Genomic DNA, 12,866 nt, shown 5'->3' with positions numbered 1-12,866 from the left:
GTTTTACCCTTTTTAATCAAATATTCCAAATTCTACAAACTTCATTGTGAAGTTCTTCCGATCAATTTAGTTTGGGAGATAACTTGGTTTACTTGACCTAATCCAACCCAATATTAATTTGGATAGGCTTGAATAACCAAAATTTGTTCTTGGATTGAGTTTGTTTGTTTGTTTGTTTGTTTTAACTCAAACTTGATTTAGGTCAAGCTTCGATCACAAAGTCTAGGTAATCCAATTAGATTGTTTAACTCAAACTTAATTTAGGTTAGACTCGGGTCAAGTATTTGGGTATTCTCTGCATAATTTCAAAACGATTTAATATTTATATAACTTTATAATTTATATATTCATGTACATTTTATATGTTTTAAAATTGATCAAGTGGTATTTTGTTTTCCTAAAATGATTTTTATTCACTTATTAAATTGTTTTCTCATTTAATATTTAAATTTTGTCTATGAAATAAAGTCAACAAGGTAAAATATAATATTATGGATTGACTTGATGAAATTTGATTTTTACTAATGCAACTTGACATCAAAATCTTACTCAACTCTAACCCAATGCTTAAAAAAATACTTCCCAGGTGGAGGTTGGATTAAACACCTCTACTAAATAGAGCTCCAAATGTTTTAATTTCGAATTTGATTTGAACAGGCTACAAATCCTACCCAACTTGCCCAGTTACGGTATTAAATTCAATTATTCCTTTACAATTTAGTATATTAGATAGACTTTCACATCATGCCTACCAAGCTTAATATTATTTAAGGATTTCTTTATAATTTAACAAATTACATAGACTTAAGTTTGTCTTCACATCATGTCTTCTTCTTTGTGTCTTATTCATATATAAACCCAAGCCAATGTGGTTGACTTTTCTTTACATAAAATATCTCTCTCTCTCTCGCTCTCTCTCGTTGGTTCCAATTTTGTTGATTATTTGTCATTTATTATTTGTGTGATAATTACAACTTTGTACATTTAAGTCTATGGAATGAATAAAAATGTTTTTGATTTATAAAATTTAAAGACTAATCTATGTCCAAGTCATATACTTCTCACAATATGAATTATATTAGTGAAAAAGAAAAAAGAAAAAAAAGTTTCTATAGAAGAGAGACTTCCAAGAGAATTAATAGGCTGTTACAGGCATAACACTGGTTCCATGGAGACTTCGGGTTCATTTCATTAGAACAAGTGAAGACTATATTGTCTTCAATGGAGGGGAAAAGAGAGAAGCTGCTTACAAGGATTGCAGACACCACGAAAGAGTTGGCAGATTGTGTGAATTCTTCAACACCAAGACTTGAGGTCCATCGTCTTGTTCACGGATGTCGTGTTGGCTACCTTTTCATTGGCTACTTCGGCCCTCCTTTCAAGTTTGCTCAGATGGAATTGTCATCCAAGGTAATGGCATGGGCCAATTTTAATGTGTATCAACTCCTTGCAGTACTATATTATTCCTTCATCCGAACCATTTTGATTACTTATAAACATGTATGCATGTAACGTGTTATTGGATATGTACAAGGTTATAGTTCGATATAATTAACTTAATGTATGTACATATGCATGAAAGGTTAATGATCTTAAGAACGGAGCAAGGCCAGATGATACACTAGAAACTATGATTGATCGAGAAATTGAACAGCAGTGTGCTAAGAAGCCTTATAGCGGCTCAAGAAGCTTGATCAGAGTGAAGCGTTCAATCAACATGCTGAAGGTGATGTTTGAGGAAATGCTAAGTAGTGGGTATGTTCATACAAGTTTCCTTCAATTTATTGATGAATTTGAGACATTTTTGCATGGATTACGAAACGGGGTTTGATTGATTTTCAGAGAAAACTCCATTAAAGGTGCGGTTTCAAAGTCATACGAGCAGTCCTTTGCTGCATACCATGGATGGGCTTCCAGAACTGCCGTCTCTGCTTCGCTGCCTGCTCTTCCTACAAGGGCCAAGCTTATGAAGAAGTTGCGTGAAAATGGTAATTAAGTCCATGTTTTAACTGTTTATGGACATATACACATCATGTATATAAAATTATGACCATAATTTGCATATCATTGTTGTATGTGGCTTTTCAGAGGTCTCGATGACTACTAAGATGCAAAGCTTTGTTGATTCATCAGCTTTATTAGTGCAGTACATCGACAGTTTGTTTCATTCAAGAGAACTGGCAGAAGAGTTGCTTGAATTGATTTGATCTTCGGCTCCTGTTTCAGCTTGTTTCATGGGGAGTATAACACTTTTCAGACCAAAGACAATGCCCCAAGGGTTATCATCCTAATGCAATTTGTTGGATGCTACCCTCATAGTGTCTTCTACCACAGTCTAGGAACCTGTTGCTATGTCATTGATCATCTCACACCTTATGACTAAAGATTGTACGACATTTTTGCAGGTCCATTGGTCACTCTCCATTAATGCAACTCTTAGTTTATGTTTCATTCCCAAAAAACACTAGCAAAAAAAAAAAAAAAAAAAAAACATAACAAGGAAAATATGTCAAATGAATTTAAAATAATTTATTGACCTTAAATATTTTTTTCTTCATTTTTTCTTTCCTTCTACTTTTTCTCTCTATTTTTCTTTCCTTCCCATTACTACAAAAAATTAAATTAACAACGCTTTATTTCCTGGTGCTTTTAAAAAATGTCATTATTTATTATTAAAAATGACTATTATTGGCGCTTACTCTTCCTTGGAGCTTTGTAGGAAAAATAATGGCGTTTTTAAATAATGACGCTTTTATAAATGTCATTATAACATGAAATTTAAATAATGGTGCCTTCTGAAAGCATGGTTGATGGAAGAGCTCAACATTGGCGCCCTTTAAAAGTGCCATCTTTTGCTTAATTATATAAGCTACCCCTATTTTTCCAAAATGCTTAGAACCCACGTTCCCCACACTCTGTATCAATACCCACATCTACCTCTCATCGGCAACTCCTTCGATGACTATCGATGTTGACCAAAAATTCGATAGTTTTCAACAACTCTTATCAGTTGCAATTTTCTGGGTTTTCTTGCCAATTGAGATCTCGGGAACAACCTTCTACCTTTTTAGGGTTTCAATTTCTCCATTCCGTCGTGAAACTGCACTCATCGTGAAATTGCATTTAACATAGCCATTTAATTGCCTATGAGGAAAGGCAAAGAACAAAGAGAGAAGGTGAGAACAACTCAGAGTTCCTTACAAAATTTGTCTAAGTTGTTTCCCTGTTTAGGTTAGTTTCAAAGTTGAGAAATCAAAAAATTTTGATGATTTGTTGGCTTTTTATTTTTGAAATTTTTATCTCAATTTAACGAATATGTTGCGTTATTGATGGTTGAATTATCTGGTTAGGGTGTTTGTTTGTATAGGAAGAATTAGTTGTGAAGAAATTTTAGATTTATGGAGAAATGTATCGTTTTATTTTTTGATTGTTTCGGTGTTATTTTGAAATTGATAAATGCATAGAGTTTTGGTTGTCGAGAAAATTTGAAGAAAAATGTAAGGGAAAGAAAAAGTAGAAAGAAAATAACAAAATAGATTAAAAATTAATAATTTTTTTTTTTACTTCAAACTCATTTTATTTATTTTAACTCATCAATATAAAGATTAAATAATTTAAAAATATATAAGTTTTCAATTAGTTTAAATTATATTTGATTTTATTTTATATTTTTCATACTACAACCAAACATGAAAAAATCATTTTCCTTTACATTTTTTTTTCTTAGTATTTTTTGGGAACCAAACATAACCTAGGATAAGTTTTGAAGATTTTGAGAGATATGGGTTTTGAAGATTTGTGTCGGAGTTATCTTTAAATTTTGAGAGAGAAATGAGTAGTTGGTTTATGCCTTTTTTTGAATTATCATTGCAATTTTTGTAATTGAGAAGTGATTATTCTTTTCTATAAATTTAATCTTAAAAATCTTTAAATTCTTTTTTACTATCATTAGAAATATGTTACACTTGTTATGTATTTAGCTGGCTATGATTAGGGTAGGCGTATTTAGGATTACACAAATTTTGAAAAATTACCTTTTGCCAACCCTCCATGCATAGCATGCATCTCTTTCTTCTTCCCATTATAACTGATATCAAAACCTGCCCCTTCTTACTTACACTCCACTTCTTACTTACAAGGCTATCTCTACGTTCAACTTTACGTGAGTTATAAATAAAAAAAAACACTATATATTTGCTAAAAATTCTAGGAATATTTTGTTATAAAGCTTTGCATTGAATCTTGATGTTCATCCACTTTCTTCTTTGCATCTCCGAATTTAAAAGATTTCCTTTTCTTTACATTTTCTCTTACAAACTATCATGAGATAGAATGTTTCTTTCATATTCCATTCCCCTCCCTCGAAATTTAATCTCAGTTTTGATTTCCAAATAAATATAATACTAATTGTGCTTTGGATGCATTTCTTGTTTTTTTATTTTAAAAACATAAAATGATCATAACTTCTATGCAACATTCAAGAACTCTCAGAGCTTCATCTTAAAAATACGATGAGTTTTTAAAACTATTTAAAAAAAAATTAATGTATCAAATAATTTTTATCACTACATGTTTTAAAATTGATTTTTAAGAACTTAAGATAAAGTTTGTACTTTTTAGGAAAGTGCTCCTACATTTTATATTCAATTTACTATTACTTTCTGTTTTTCACAAATAAAAAATATGAATTGTATCAAAATGAGCTTTAAACCTTTTTCCTATGTGTTTCATTGATTAGCTGCCTCTTCTCTTTACCATTCCCTGCATCCTTTTTCATATTCTATGAACATTTTATAATTCAGTGAACTTTAATTTCGAGGTACTTGTTTGATCCACAAGAAGTTAGATTAACAATTTTATTTTATTTTTTGTTCACTTTTCCACCATCCAATATAGGAGATCTACTCTGTTTTTTATTTTTATTTTTAACCCTTGTTCTACCTATTACTTAATCACTTTTTCCTTTCATCTATTTTAATTTTTCCTTAGATTTTCTATACCATTTAGTTATCTCTTGTTTGTATTTTTTTTTTTTATCAATGCTTTTCTATTGGCTTTTTTGTTTGATTCTTTTCTCTATGACTTTGCTAGCATTGCATTTGCCTTATCTTATTTTGTGCTTCCAATTGAAAATTAAGAGGTTAATAAGAAAGAGGATGGGGATTAAGATGACAAGGATGATGCAACTATGAAAAAAGATGAGAAACAATGGTGGCAATGGATATGAAAAATGGCAACTAATTAATATGCAAAGGTATCTTTCTCTTCTCCTTTTTGTATATATATATATATATATATATACATTTTTTTTGGCTTCTTGTTCATATTTGTATTAGCCCCAATTTTTAATTTTACATTTTTTCTTCTTGTCTAGATTTGGTGTTAGCCCTAATGTTAATTTTACTTTTAATTTCATTGTTCATTCTTAATTACAAACAAATTGTTTTTGGTACTATGATTTGGGTACAAATATTTTTGTTATAAACCTTTGGACGGAATCTTCATGTTGATACATTTTCTTCTCTGCATCTCCAAGCTTCATTATTACTTCATGTTTAAGATTTCCCCTCCTGCTCCTTTGTTCTTTTATAAAATATAATCACAAACAATATTTCTTTGAAATGAATGTCATGGTACATTTCTTTTTTTTTTTGTTTCTATGGTGTGTATTGGTTTGTCCATGCTCTTCAACATTTAACTTAAATGCAGTAATGCACAAATGTACATCATCCTGGTTCAAACATGTATTATGTCTAGGTCCATTCTCTATAATACTTTTAATAAGATGTTATAATTTTACCCACCATTCAAAGATTCTTCAATCAGTTAGTAGAAATACAAACTATCCAAAATAAGACCAAATAAAAACCATAACTCTCTTTCAAAATACTTGTTTTTTTTTCCCCTATAACGTATTCATTTCTTTATATTTATACAAATTTTACTTCAGTGCCTAGTAGGCACTGTGATCCACAATTAGAATTGTGACCGAGATTTTGCTTGTAAATAATATTAGGTATATTGGACTGCTTCACATCCAACCAAACTTCATCGACTCCTTGCCTATTTCTTCTTCTTTAATTTATATTGAGTTCCCTTAAATAAAAGCATAAAAAATATGGAAGCAGTAGATAAATTCTACAAGTGATAAATAAACTTCCTTGGATGGGAACCTTTTTTTATGTTCTAAATGGACAAGAAAATATGGATAGACAGTAGGATACACCAATTTTGCAAGTAATAAATACTTACATTATTGATGCTAATGTCATACCTAAAGGGGATATGCCTCTTTTTTTCAGCCTTCTATTTCAAGGGCAAAGATGGGTGTACCACTCCATAGGTCCATAGCACGGGCAATTGTGGGCAAGCCTCCATACCTAAAGGTAAAATATAATTTTTGTCAAACCTTCTAAGTATGTGTTTTCATCTGTGGTTAGAAAGACCGTAATACATGGTATACTTGAGATAATGAAAAGGTTCGCTTTCGAACAATTGATAGTTTTAATATGACAATGCATAAATTGAGCGAGCTTGTTGACAATAAAGGAGATATCTTGTTGGGTAAAAGAGAAAAATATTAAAGAGAACCTACAACTTGTCGATATTGTATGGCCTTTGTAGAAGAAGACCTTTCTCTTATGCCGAGGCAATAAAGTATAGAGTATTGGAAATTTCACGAAATAAGGTATCTTAGTTTATGTTTGGTTCCCAAAAAGTTTCAAGGAAAATGTAAAGGAAAGAAAATAAAGAGGAAAAGTAAAAGGAAATAAAAAAAAATGAAGAAAAAAATTATTTTAAAGTCAATAAATCATTTTTATATATTTCTTCAAACTTTTTTCACTTATTTAATTGTCTATATAAAAATTAAATAATTTTAAAATATAAAAATTTCTTAATAATTTTAATTAATTACATTTTCTTTTTTCTCATTTTCTATAATAAAACTAAAAGTGAGAAAATTATATTTGACATTTTTTTTCCTCTTCCTAGTACTTTCCGAGAACCAACTATAGCCCTAGGGTTGACTCATTGATTGTGTGAAGGCTAAGATTTATATTTTAATTTAATTTTAGAAAATTTGCTCAACTTTTTGGGGGCTTCTCTCAAATGTTTAAAAGTATATTTTTGTAAATGTATGTGAGCATTTTTACATGGCTGATCATATTTAGGCTATATCTTAATATTTGGCCTCATTTGGTACATTTTTTTGGAAGATGGGTATTTTTTTATCATTTTACAGTCTTTGTGGCCCGTCTCAAGTCCACATGGTATTCTCTTTCCTTCAAGCATTTTCAGTTTTATGTAGTTTATTGAGGCTGCTCAGCCAGTCAAAGTCTAATTGGGTTGGCCTCCTTCCATCTGCCTAATTTTTTAATGCTTTTAAATTGTGATATTTGATCCTTCGAGGTCTGGTTTGTCATGGTCAACCCAGTCTACTATTTGTAGGAGCATCTAATGCCTCATTTAATAACCGTTGGGCACTTTTTTGCCCTTCATACTAAGTGTTGTTGGTCAATTTAACTAGAGAACCCTATTGGAGAGTTATGTAATCTAGAGAGTGTTCTTCCATAAGATTTAGAATCCATAAATCTCATCTTGTGTTTGAGTGTGTGGTGTGTATGGTGCACAAATTAAGGTGGAGCCTTTGAAGCTTAGAATGGAAGTGCATTAAAAAAGGCTTGTTGGTGGGTGGATTAGACATTGATGGCTTTAGTTGTAGGAATGACAAATCCTTGATCCTTGAAAATTATCATAGGAATTTTCAGATCTAAACAAGGGAAGTATATGAAATATAAATATTGTAGATTTAAGTGTTTAAATTACAATACCTATAATTTGGATATTCCTGAATCTATTCTAATAGGATATAATTGAGTACTAAATGTATACATGTAATATAAATTTGACTCATTTATATATTAAAAAAATTAAACTTTAATTGTTATTTATTTTAAATAAAATTTATGAAGATGTTAATTTTCTTATACTTCTAATATATATTAAGTGTATTTTTTTACAAAAAAAAAATATCATTTATGATTTTATTATAATATTATTATTCATGTTTTATTAAAAAGTATTAATTTTTAAATTTATTTATGATTATAAAACCATTTTCATTTTTAATAACACTTTAATAAAATTTAATTAATGTTATATAAATTTAATTTAATTTTTATAAAATCAAAACAAAAAAAAATTATTTAAACAAGTTTTTTGTTTTTTATTTTTATGAAACGACCCATAGATTTCTAACTTGTGAAAGGGCTTATATTATGTTTCCTCCGAATGAACTAAGATGCATGCACAAATGGATTGAAATGGTCTGCCACAAATAAAATAAAAATAAATGGATAAATATTAATGATTTTCTATAATGGGAAAGCATGGTTCAATTAGCTTCCAGAAATTTTCGATATTAGCCTATATATCATCGATAAATCAATGATTTTTTGTTGACGAATTGTTTTGAAAAATTGATCAACCAAGATTTCTTCCCTATTTTTTCTTGCTACTCATCGATATCCAATTTTTCATTGATATTTCCATGAAAAATCTCGAAATGTTTGTTTTTGCTTGTTTGTGATAATGAATCTTCATTAGCTTTTTCTTCTAAATGCAATTTCTAGAATTATAATGAAATTCTAAGATTAATCCCTTTTTTGTATTATTTCTCAAAGGATAGTTTTATAAATTAACTTTGGGTTGTTTTGCCCTTTTTAATCAAATATTCCAAATTCTACAAACTTAATTGTGAAGCTCTTCCAGTCAATTTTAGTTTGGGAGATAACTTGGTTTACTTGACCTAATCCAACCTGATATTAATTTGGATAGACTTGAATAATCAAAATTTGTTCTTGGATTGAGTTTGTTTTTTTTTTTTTTTTTTTTTTAACTCAAACTTGATTTAGGTCAAGCTCCAATCAAAAAGCCTAGGTAATCCAATTAGATTATTTAACTTAAACTCATTTTAGATTAGGCTCGGATCAAGTATTTAGGTATTCTTTGCATAATTCCAAAAGGATTTAATATTTATATAACTTTATAATTTATATATTAATATACATTTTATATGTTTTAAAATCAATCATGTAGTATTTTTTCCTAAAAAGATTTTTATTCACTTATTAAATTGTTATATCATTTAATATTTAAATTTTATCTATGAAATAAAGTCAACAAGGTAAAATAGAATATTATGGATTGACTTGATGAAATTTGATTTTTAGAGGCAACTTGACATCAAAGTCTTACTCAACTCTAACCCAATGCTTAAAAAAATACACCCCAAGTGGAGCTTGGATTAAACACCTCCACTAAATAGAGCTCCAAATTTTTTAATTTCAAATTTGATTTGAATAGGCTACAAATCCTACCCAACTTGCCCAGTTGCAGTATTAAATTCAATTATTCCTTTACAATTTAGTATATTAGATAGACTTTCACATGATGCCTACCACCCTAAGTACTCGTTCTCATGGAAAAACCTTCCCAACCTACCAAGCTTTTAAGGATTTCTTTAGAATTTAACAAATTACATAGACTTAAAGTTTGTCTTCACATCATGTCTTCTTCTTTGTGTCTTATTCATATATAAACCCAAGCCAACGTTTTTGACTAAAATCTCTCTCTCTCTCTCTCTCTCTCTCTCTCATTGGTTCTAATTTTGTTGATTATTTGTCATTTATTATTTGTGTGATAATTACAACTTTGTACATTTAAGTCTATGGAATGAATAAAAATGCTTTTGATTAATAAAATTTAAAGACTAATCTATGTCCAAGTTATATACTTCTCACAATATAAATTATATTAGTGAATAAAAAAATTAAAAAAAAAGTTTCTATAGAAGAGAGACTTCCAAGAGAATTAATAGGCTGTTACAGGCATAACACTTGTTCAAGGATGTCGTGTTGGCTCCACTTTCGTTGGCTACTTAGGCCTTCCTTTCAAGTTTGCTCAGTTGGAATTCTTATCCAAGGTGACATGCCAACATTAATTCATACCAAGTTGAGAAAATATACGGTTTCATCTGATTCATATTGAAAGACTTTTATGGATACTAGATTGTAATTTGATATGGCTTAATATTGTATGCATCAAAGGTTAACGATCTTAACAAGGGGGCAAGAGCAGATGATACACTTGAAACTTTGATTGATAGAGAAATTGAGCAGAACTTAGCAAAGAAGCATTATAGCAGCTCAAGAAGCCTGATTAGAGTCAAGCGTTCAACCATCATGCTAAGTGTGATGTTCGAGCAGATGGTAACCAGAGGGTATGTTCATAAAAATTTCCCTTCCATTCATAGATTTATTTTAAGACTTTTGCATTGACTACAACGTGGGGGTTTGATTAATTTGCAGAGGGAACTCAATTGTGGGTGCGGTTTCAAAGTCATACGAGAAGCCCTTTGCTGCATACCATGGATGGGCTACCAGAACTGCCGTCTTTGCTTCACTGCCTGCCCTTCCTACAAGGGCCAAGCTTATGGTTGCATGAAAATGGTAATTAAGTCCATGTTTGAACTGTTTATGGACATATATACATCATGGATATAAAATTACGACCATAAGTTACATATCATTGTTGTATGTGGCTTTTCAGAGGTTTCGATGACTACTAAGATGCAAAGCTTTGTTGATTCATCAGCTTTAGTAGTGCAGTACATCGACAGTTTGTTTCATTCAAGGGAACTGGCAGAAGAGTTGCTTGAATTGTTTTGATCTTTGGCTCCTGTTTCAGCTTGTTTCATAGGGAGTATAACAGTTTTCAGACCAAAATTACACGAGACAATGCCCCAAGGGTTATCATCCTTATGCAATTTGTTGGATGCTACCCTCATAGATTCTTCTACTGCAGTCTAGGAACCTGTCGCTATGTCATTGATCAACTCACACCTTATGACTAAAGATTGTATGACATTTTTGTTGGTCCATTGGTATTTCTCCATTATCGTAACTCTTAGGTTATATTTGGTTCCCAAAAAACACTAAGAAAAAAAAAACATATTAAGGAAAATGATTTTTTTTTTCTTCTTTATGGTTGGTTCTCCTATAAAAAAATAACAAAGAAAATCAAATATAATCAAAATTAGTAAGAAAATTATACATTTTCAAATTATTTAATTTTTATATCAAAGAGTTAAAATATGTGAAAATCAAACATTGTCAATAAAAAATAAGGTTTTAATGGGTCGTCTATGTTGTTTCTTTGAATATGCTCATTTACAAGTCTCTCGTACACTTATATTGGATTAATATCCATTATGAGTGAAACCTGAATCTTCGAATTAGGTAATTAATTTAATCCAAATGATCAATTCAAACTATATATTCAATTCATCTTAAATCATCTTCCAATGATTTATATAATACAACTATTTAATTTCATTAAATCTAGTTTTAAGAGTTTAATGAATCTACCTCTTCATGTGAAAATGCCCTTTTAAACTGATCTTTGATTCTATATTTGGCATGGCTATGTGAAACTTCATATAACATGCGAAATTCAACCACAAAGTTCTTTATAAATGTACCTCACTAGTCCAATTCGCATGGTTGTGTGAACCTTAGCTTGCTTCATGCGAGAAATGCATACCACCATCACTTAAACATGTGCATTTTTATCAAGACAAGTTGAACTCCAACAATTCATCTTCCTTTAAATGACTTTATTTTCAAACAACCTTATTTCCCTCTTTCCACAAAATGCTACTCCATATCCTCTTGTCAATTTACTTCAATTTAACCTTAAAAATAACTTCACAACTCAAAATATTTGTTAGTAAAATTGCAAGAGTACCAATATGTCAATTGAGCAAAAGGACATGATTACTATCCAAAAGATGCAAAATATATCATATTTTATCATCCAAATTATGTACTTTTTGAATAGTAATCAATAAGTGGCTTAAAAACGTATTAGCAGATATTTCTTTATAGATAAGACCAATGTCATCTATGTATATGCACTATGATATTTAGGTTGCAATGGCCAAGGCTAAGAATAAAATATTTAATGAAAATAGTAGTCTCGTATGTCTAAGGCGCATAATTGGGTGGTAGTTGTTTAAGATAGAGATTATATCCTTCGATTTTAGTAAGCCATAGTTAAATTTGCCCAATCCTTTAACTAAGCAATTAAGTAAAAAATTAGTGGCATATGTGGTTTATACCTAATACAAAAGTTAGGAGTAAGGATAGCTTCTTAATTATACATTGATAGTGTATTTTTTGTGGGTGTTACCGAGCTTAAGAACCTTCAAAATAGTACCCGACCCAATGAGTATGGGTCCAACCCACAAGGATCCAATGATTTCAATCAGAGAGATATAAAAAATGGGTTATTCAAAGTGAATGGCTTTGCAAGTGGAGACAACTTAGGAAACTTAACAAAGATAAAGGGAAATTGAAAAATAAATAATAAAATTTTCCAAAATCAACATATGAAAACAATCAAACACCAAAGGCAAAGATCCATAAAGGAAATCACCCTCAGCTTAAATCATTCTCCTAAACTAGATGCTTTTGACCTAAGGTTGAGGGGAAATATATTACTAAACCAATGTTTTTGGCATTAGATTCATATAATGAATCCAAAATGAAATGATAGCGTTTAGCTCAAGTGAACCCATATCAACACAATTGAAATCCACTCCCAAGGTTGCTAGTCTTTTAGCCCTCACAACTAGTCAGCAAACACATGCCTTTTCTAGAATTCCCTTAACCTCAACACAATCAATTTAGGACATTAAAGGACTAAAATGATGCATGATTTACCTCATCTTCCCTCACTCTCTCACTGTCTTAAGAAATCCAACTATTGATATTGAAATTGAAAAACAATAACATAGAAAAAAA

At 30.2% G+C, this 12,866-nt stretch overlaps 2 protein-coding genes across 2 annotated transcripts; both read left to right on the top strand.

The window, feature by feature from the left end:
* The first annotated feature begins 1,120 nt into the window (after positions 1 to 1,120).
* On the top strand, positions 1,121 to 2,316 carry LOC132254652 (accelerated cell death 11-like). Its single transcript, XM_059740828.1, has 4 exons — positions 1,121 to 1,410; positions 1,583 to 1,755; positions 1,843 to 1,988; positions 2,089 to 2,316. Exons 1-4 carry the CDS (start codon positions 1,222 to 1,224, stop codon positions 2,205 to 2,207), a joined length of 627 nt encoding a protein of 208 aa, XP_059596811.1. The 5' UTR covers positions 1,121 to 1,221; the 3' UTR covers positions 2,208 to 2,316.
* Positions 2,317 to 6,306: 3,990 nt separating this feature from the next.
* On the top strand, positions 6,307 to 10,696 carry LOC100251312 (accelerated cell death 11). The gene is made up of 4 exons (XM_059740496.1): positions 6,307 to 6,386; positions 10,110 to 10,282; positions 10,371 to 10,511; positions 10,612 to 10,696. The coding sequence occupies exons 1-3, from the start codon at positions 6,324 to 6,326 to the stop codon at positions 10,504 to 10,506; spliced, it is 372 nt and encodes a 123-aa protein (XP_059596479.1). The 5' UTR covers positions 6,307 to 6,323; the 3' UTR covers positions 10,507 to 10,511; positions 10,612 to 10,696.
* The last annotated feature ends 2,170 nt before the right edge of the window (positions 10,697 to 12,866 follow it).

Source organism: Vitis vinifera, chromosome 11 (genome assembly GCF_030704535.1).
Source record: "Vitis vinifera cultivar Pinot Noir 40024 chromosome 11, ASM3070453v1".
Classification (NCBI taxonomy): domain Eukaryota; kingdom Viridiplantae; phylum Streptophyta; class Magnoliopsida; order Vitales; family Vitaceae; genus Vitis; species Vitis vinifera.
This window is presented reverse-complemented; position numbering and strand designations above follow the sequence as displayed.

Excerpts from the sequence above, each read along its gene's own strand:
- LOC100251312 (XM_059740496.1), top strand. The coding sequence starts at position 6,324 with ATGGGTGTACCACTCCATAGGTCCATAGCACGGGCAATTGTGGGCAAG. Across the intron at positions 6,387-10,109 it reads GCAAGCCTCCATACCTAAAG|GTTAACGATCTTAACAAGGG; the intron begins GTAAAATATAAT and ends TATGCATCAAAG. Across the intron at positions 10,283-10,370 it reads GAGCAGATGGTAACCAGAGG|AGGGAACTCAATTGTGGGTG; the intron begins GTATGTTCATAA and ends ATTAATTTGCAG.
- LOC132254652 (XM_059740828.1), top strand. The coding sequence starts at position 1,222 with ATGGAGGGGAAAAGAGAGAAGCTGCTTACAAGGATTGCAGACACCACG. Across the intron at positions 1,411-1,582 it reads AGATGGAATTGTCATCCAAG|GTTAATGATCTTAAGAACGG; the intron begins GTAATGGCATGG and ends TATGCATGAAAG. Across the intron at positions 1,989-2,088 it reads GAAGAAGTTGCGTGAAAATG|AGGTCTCGATGACTACTAAG; the intron begins GTAATTAAGTCC and ends GTGGCTTTTCAG.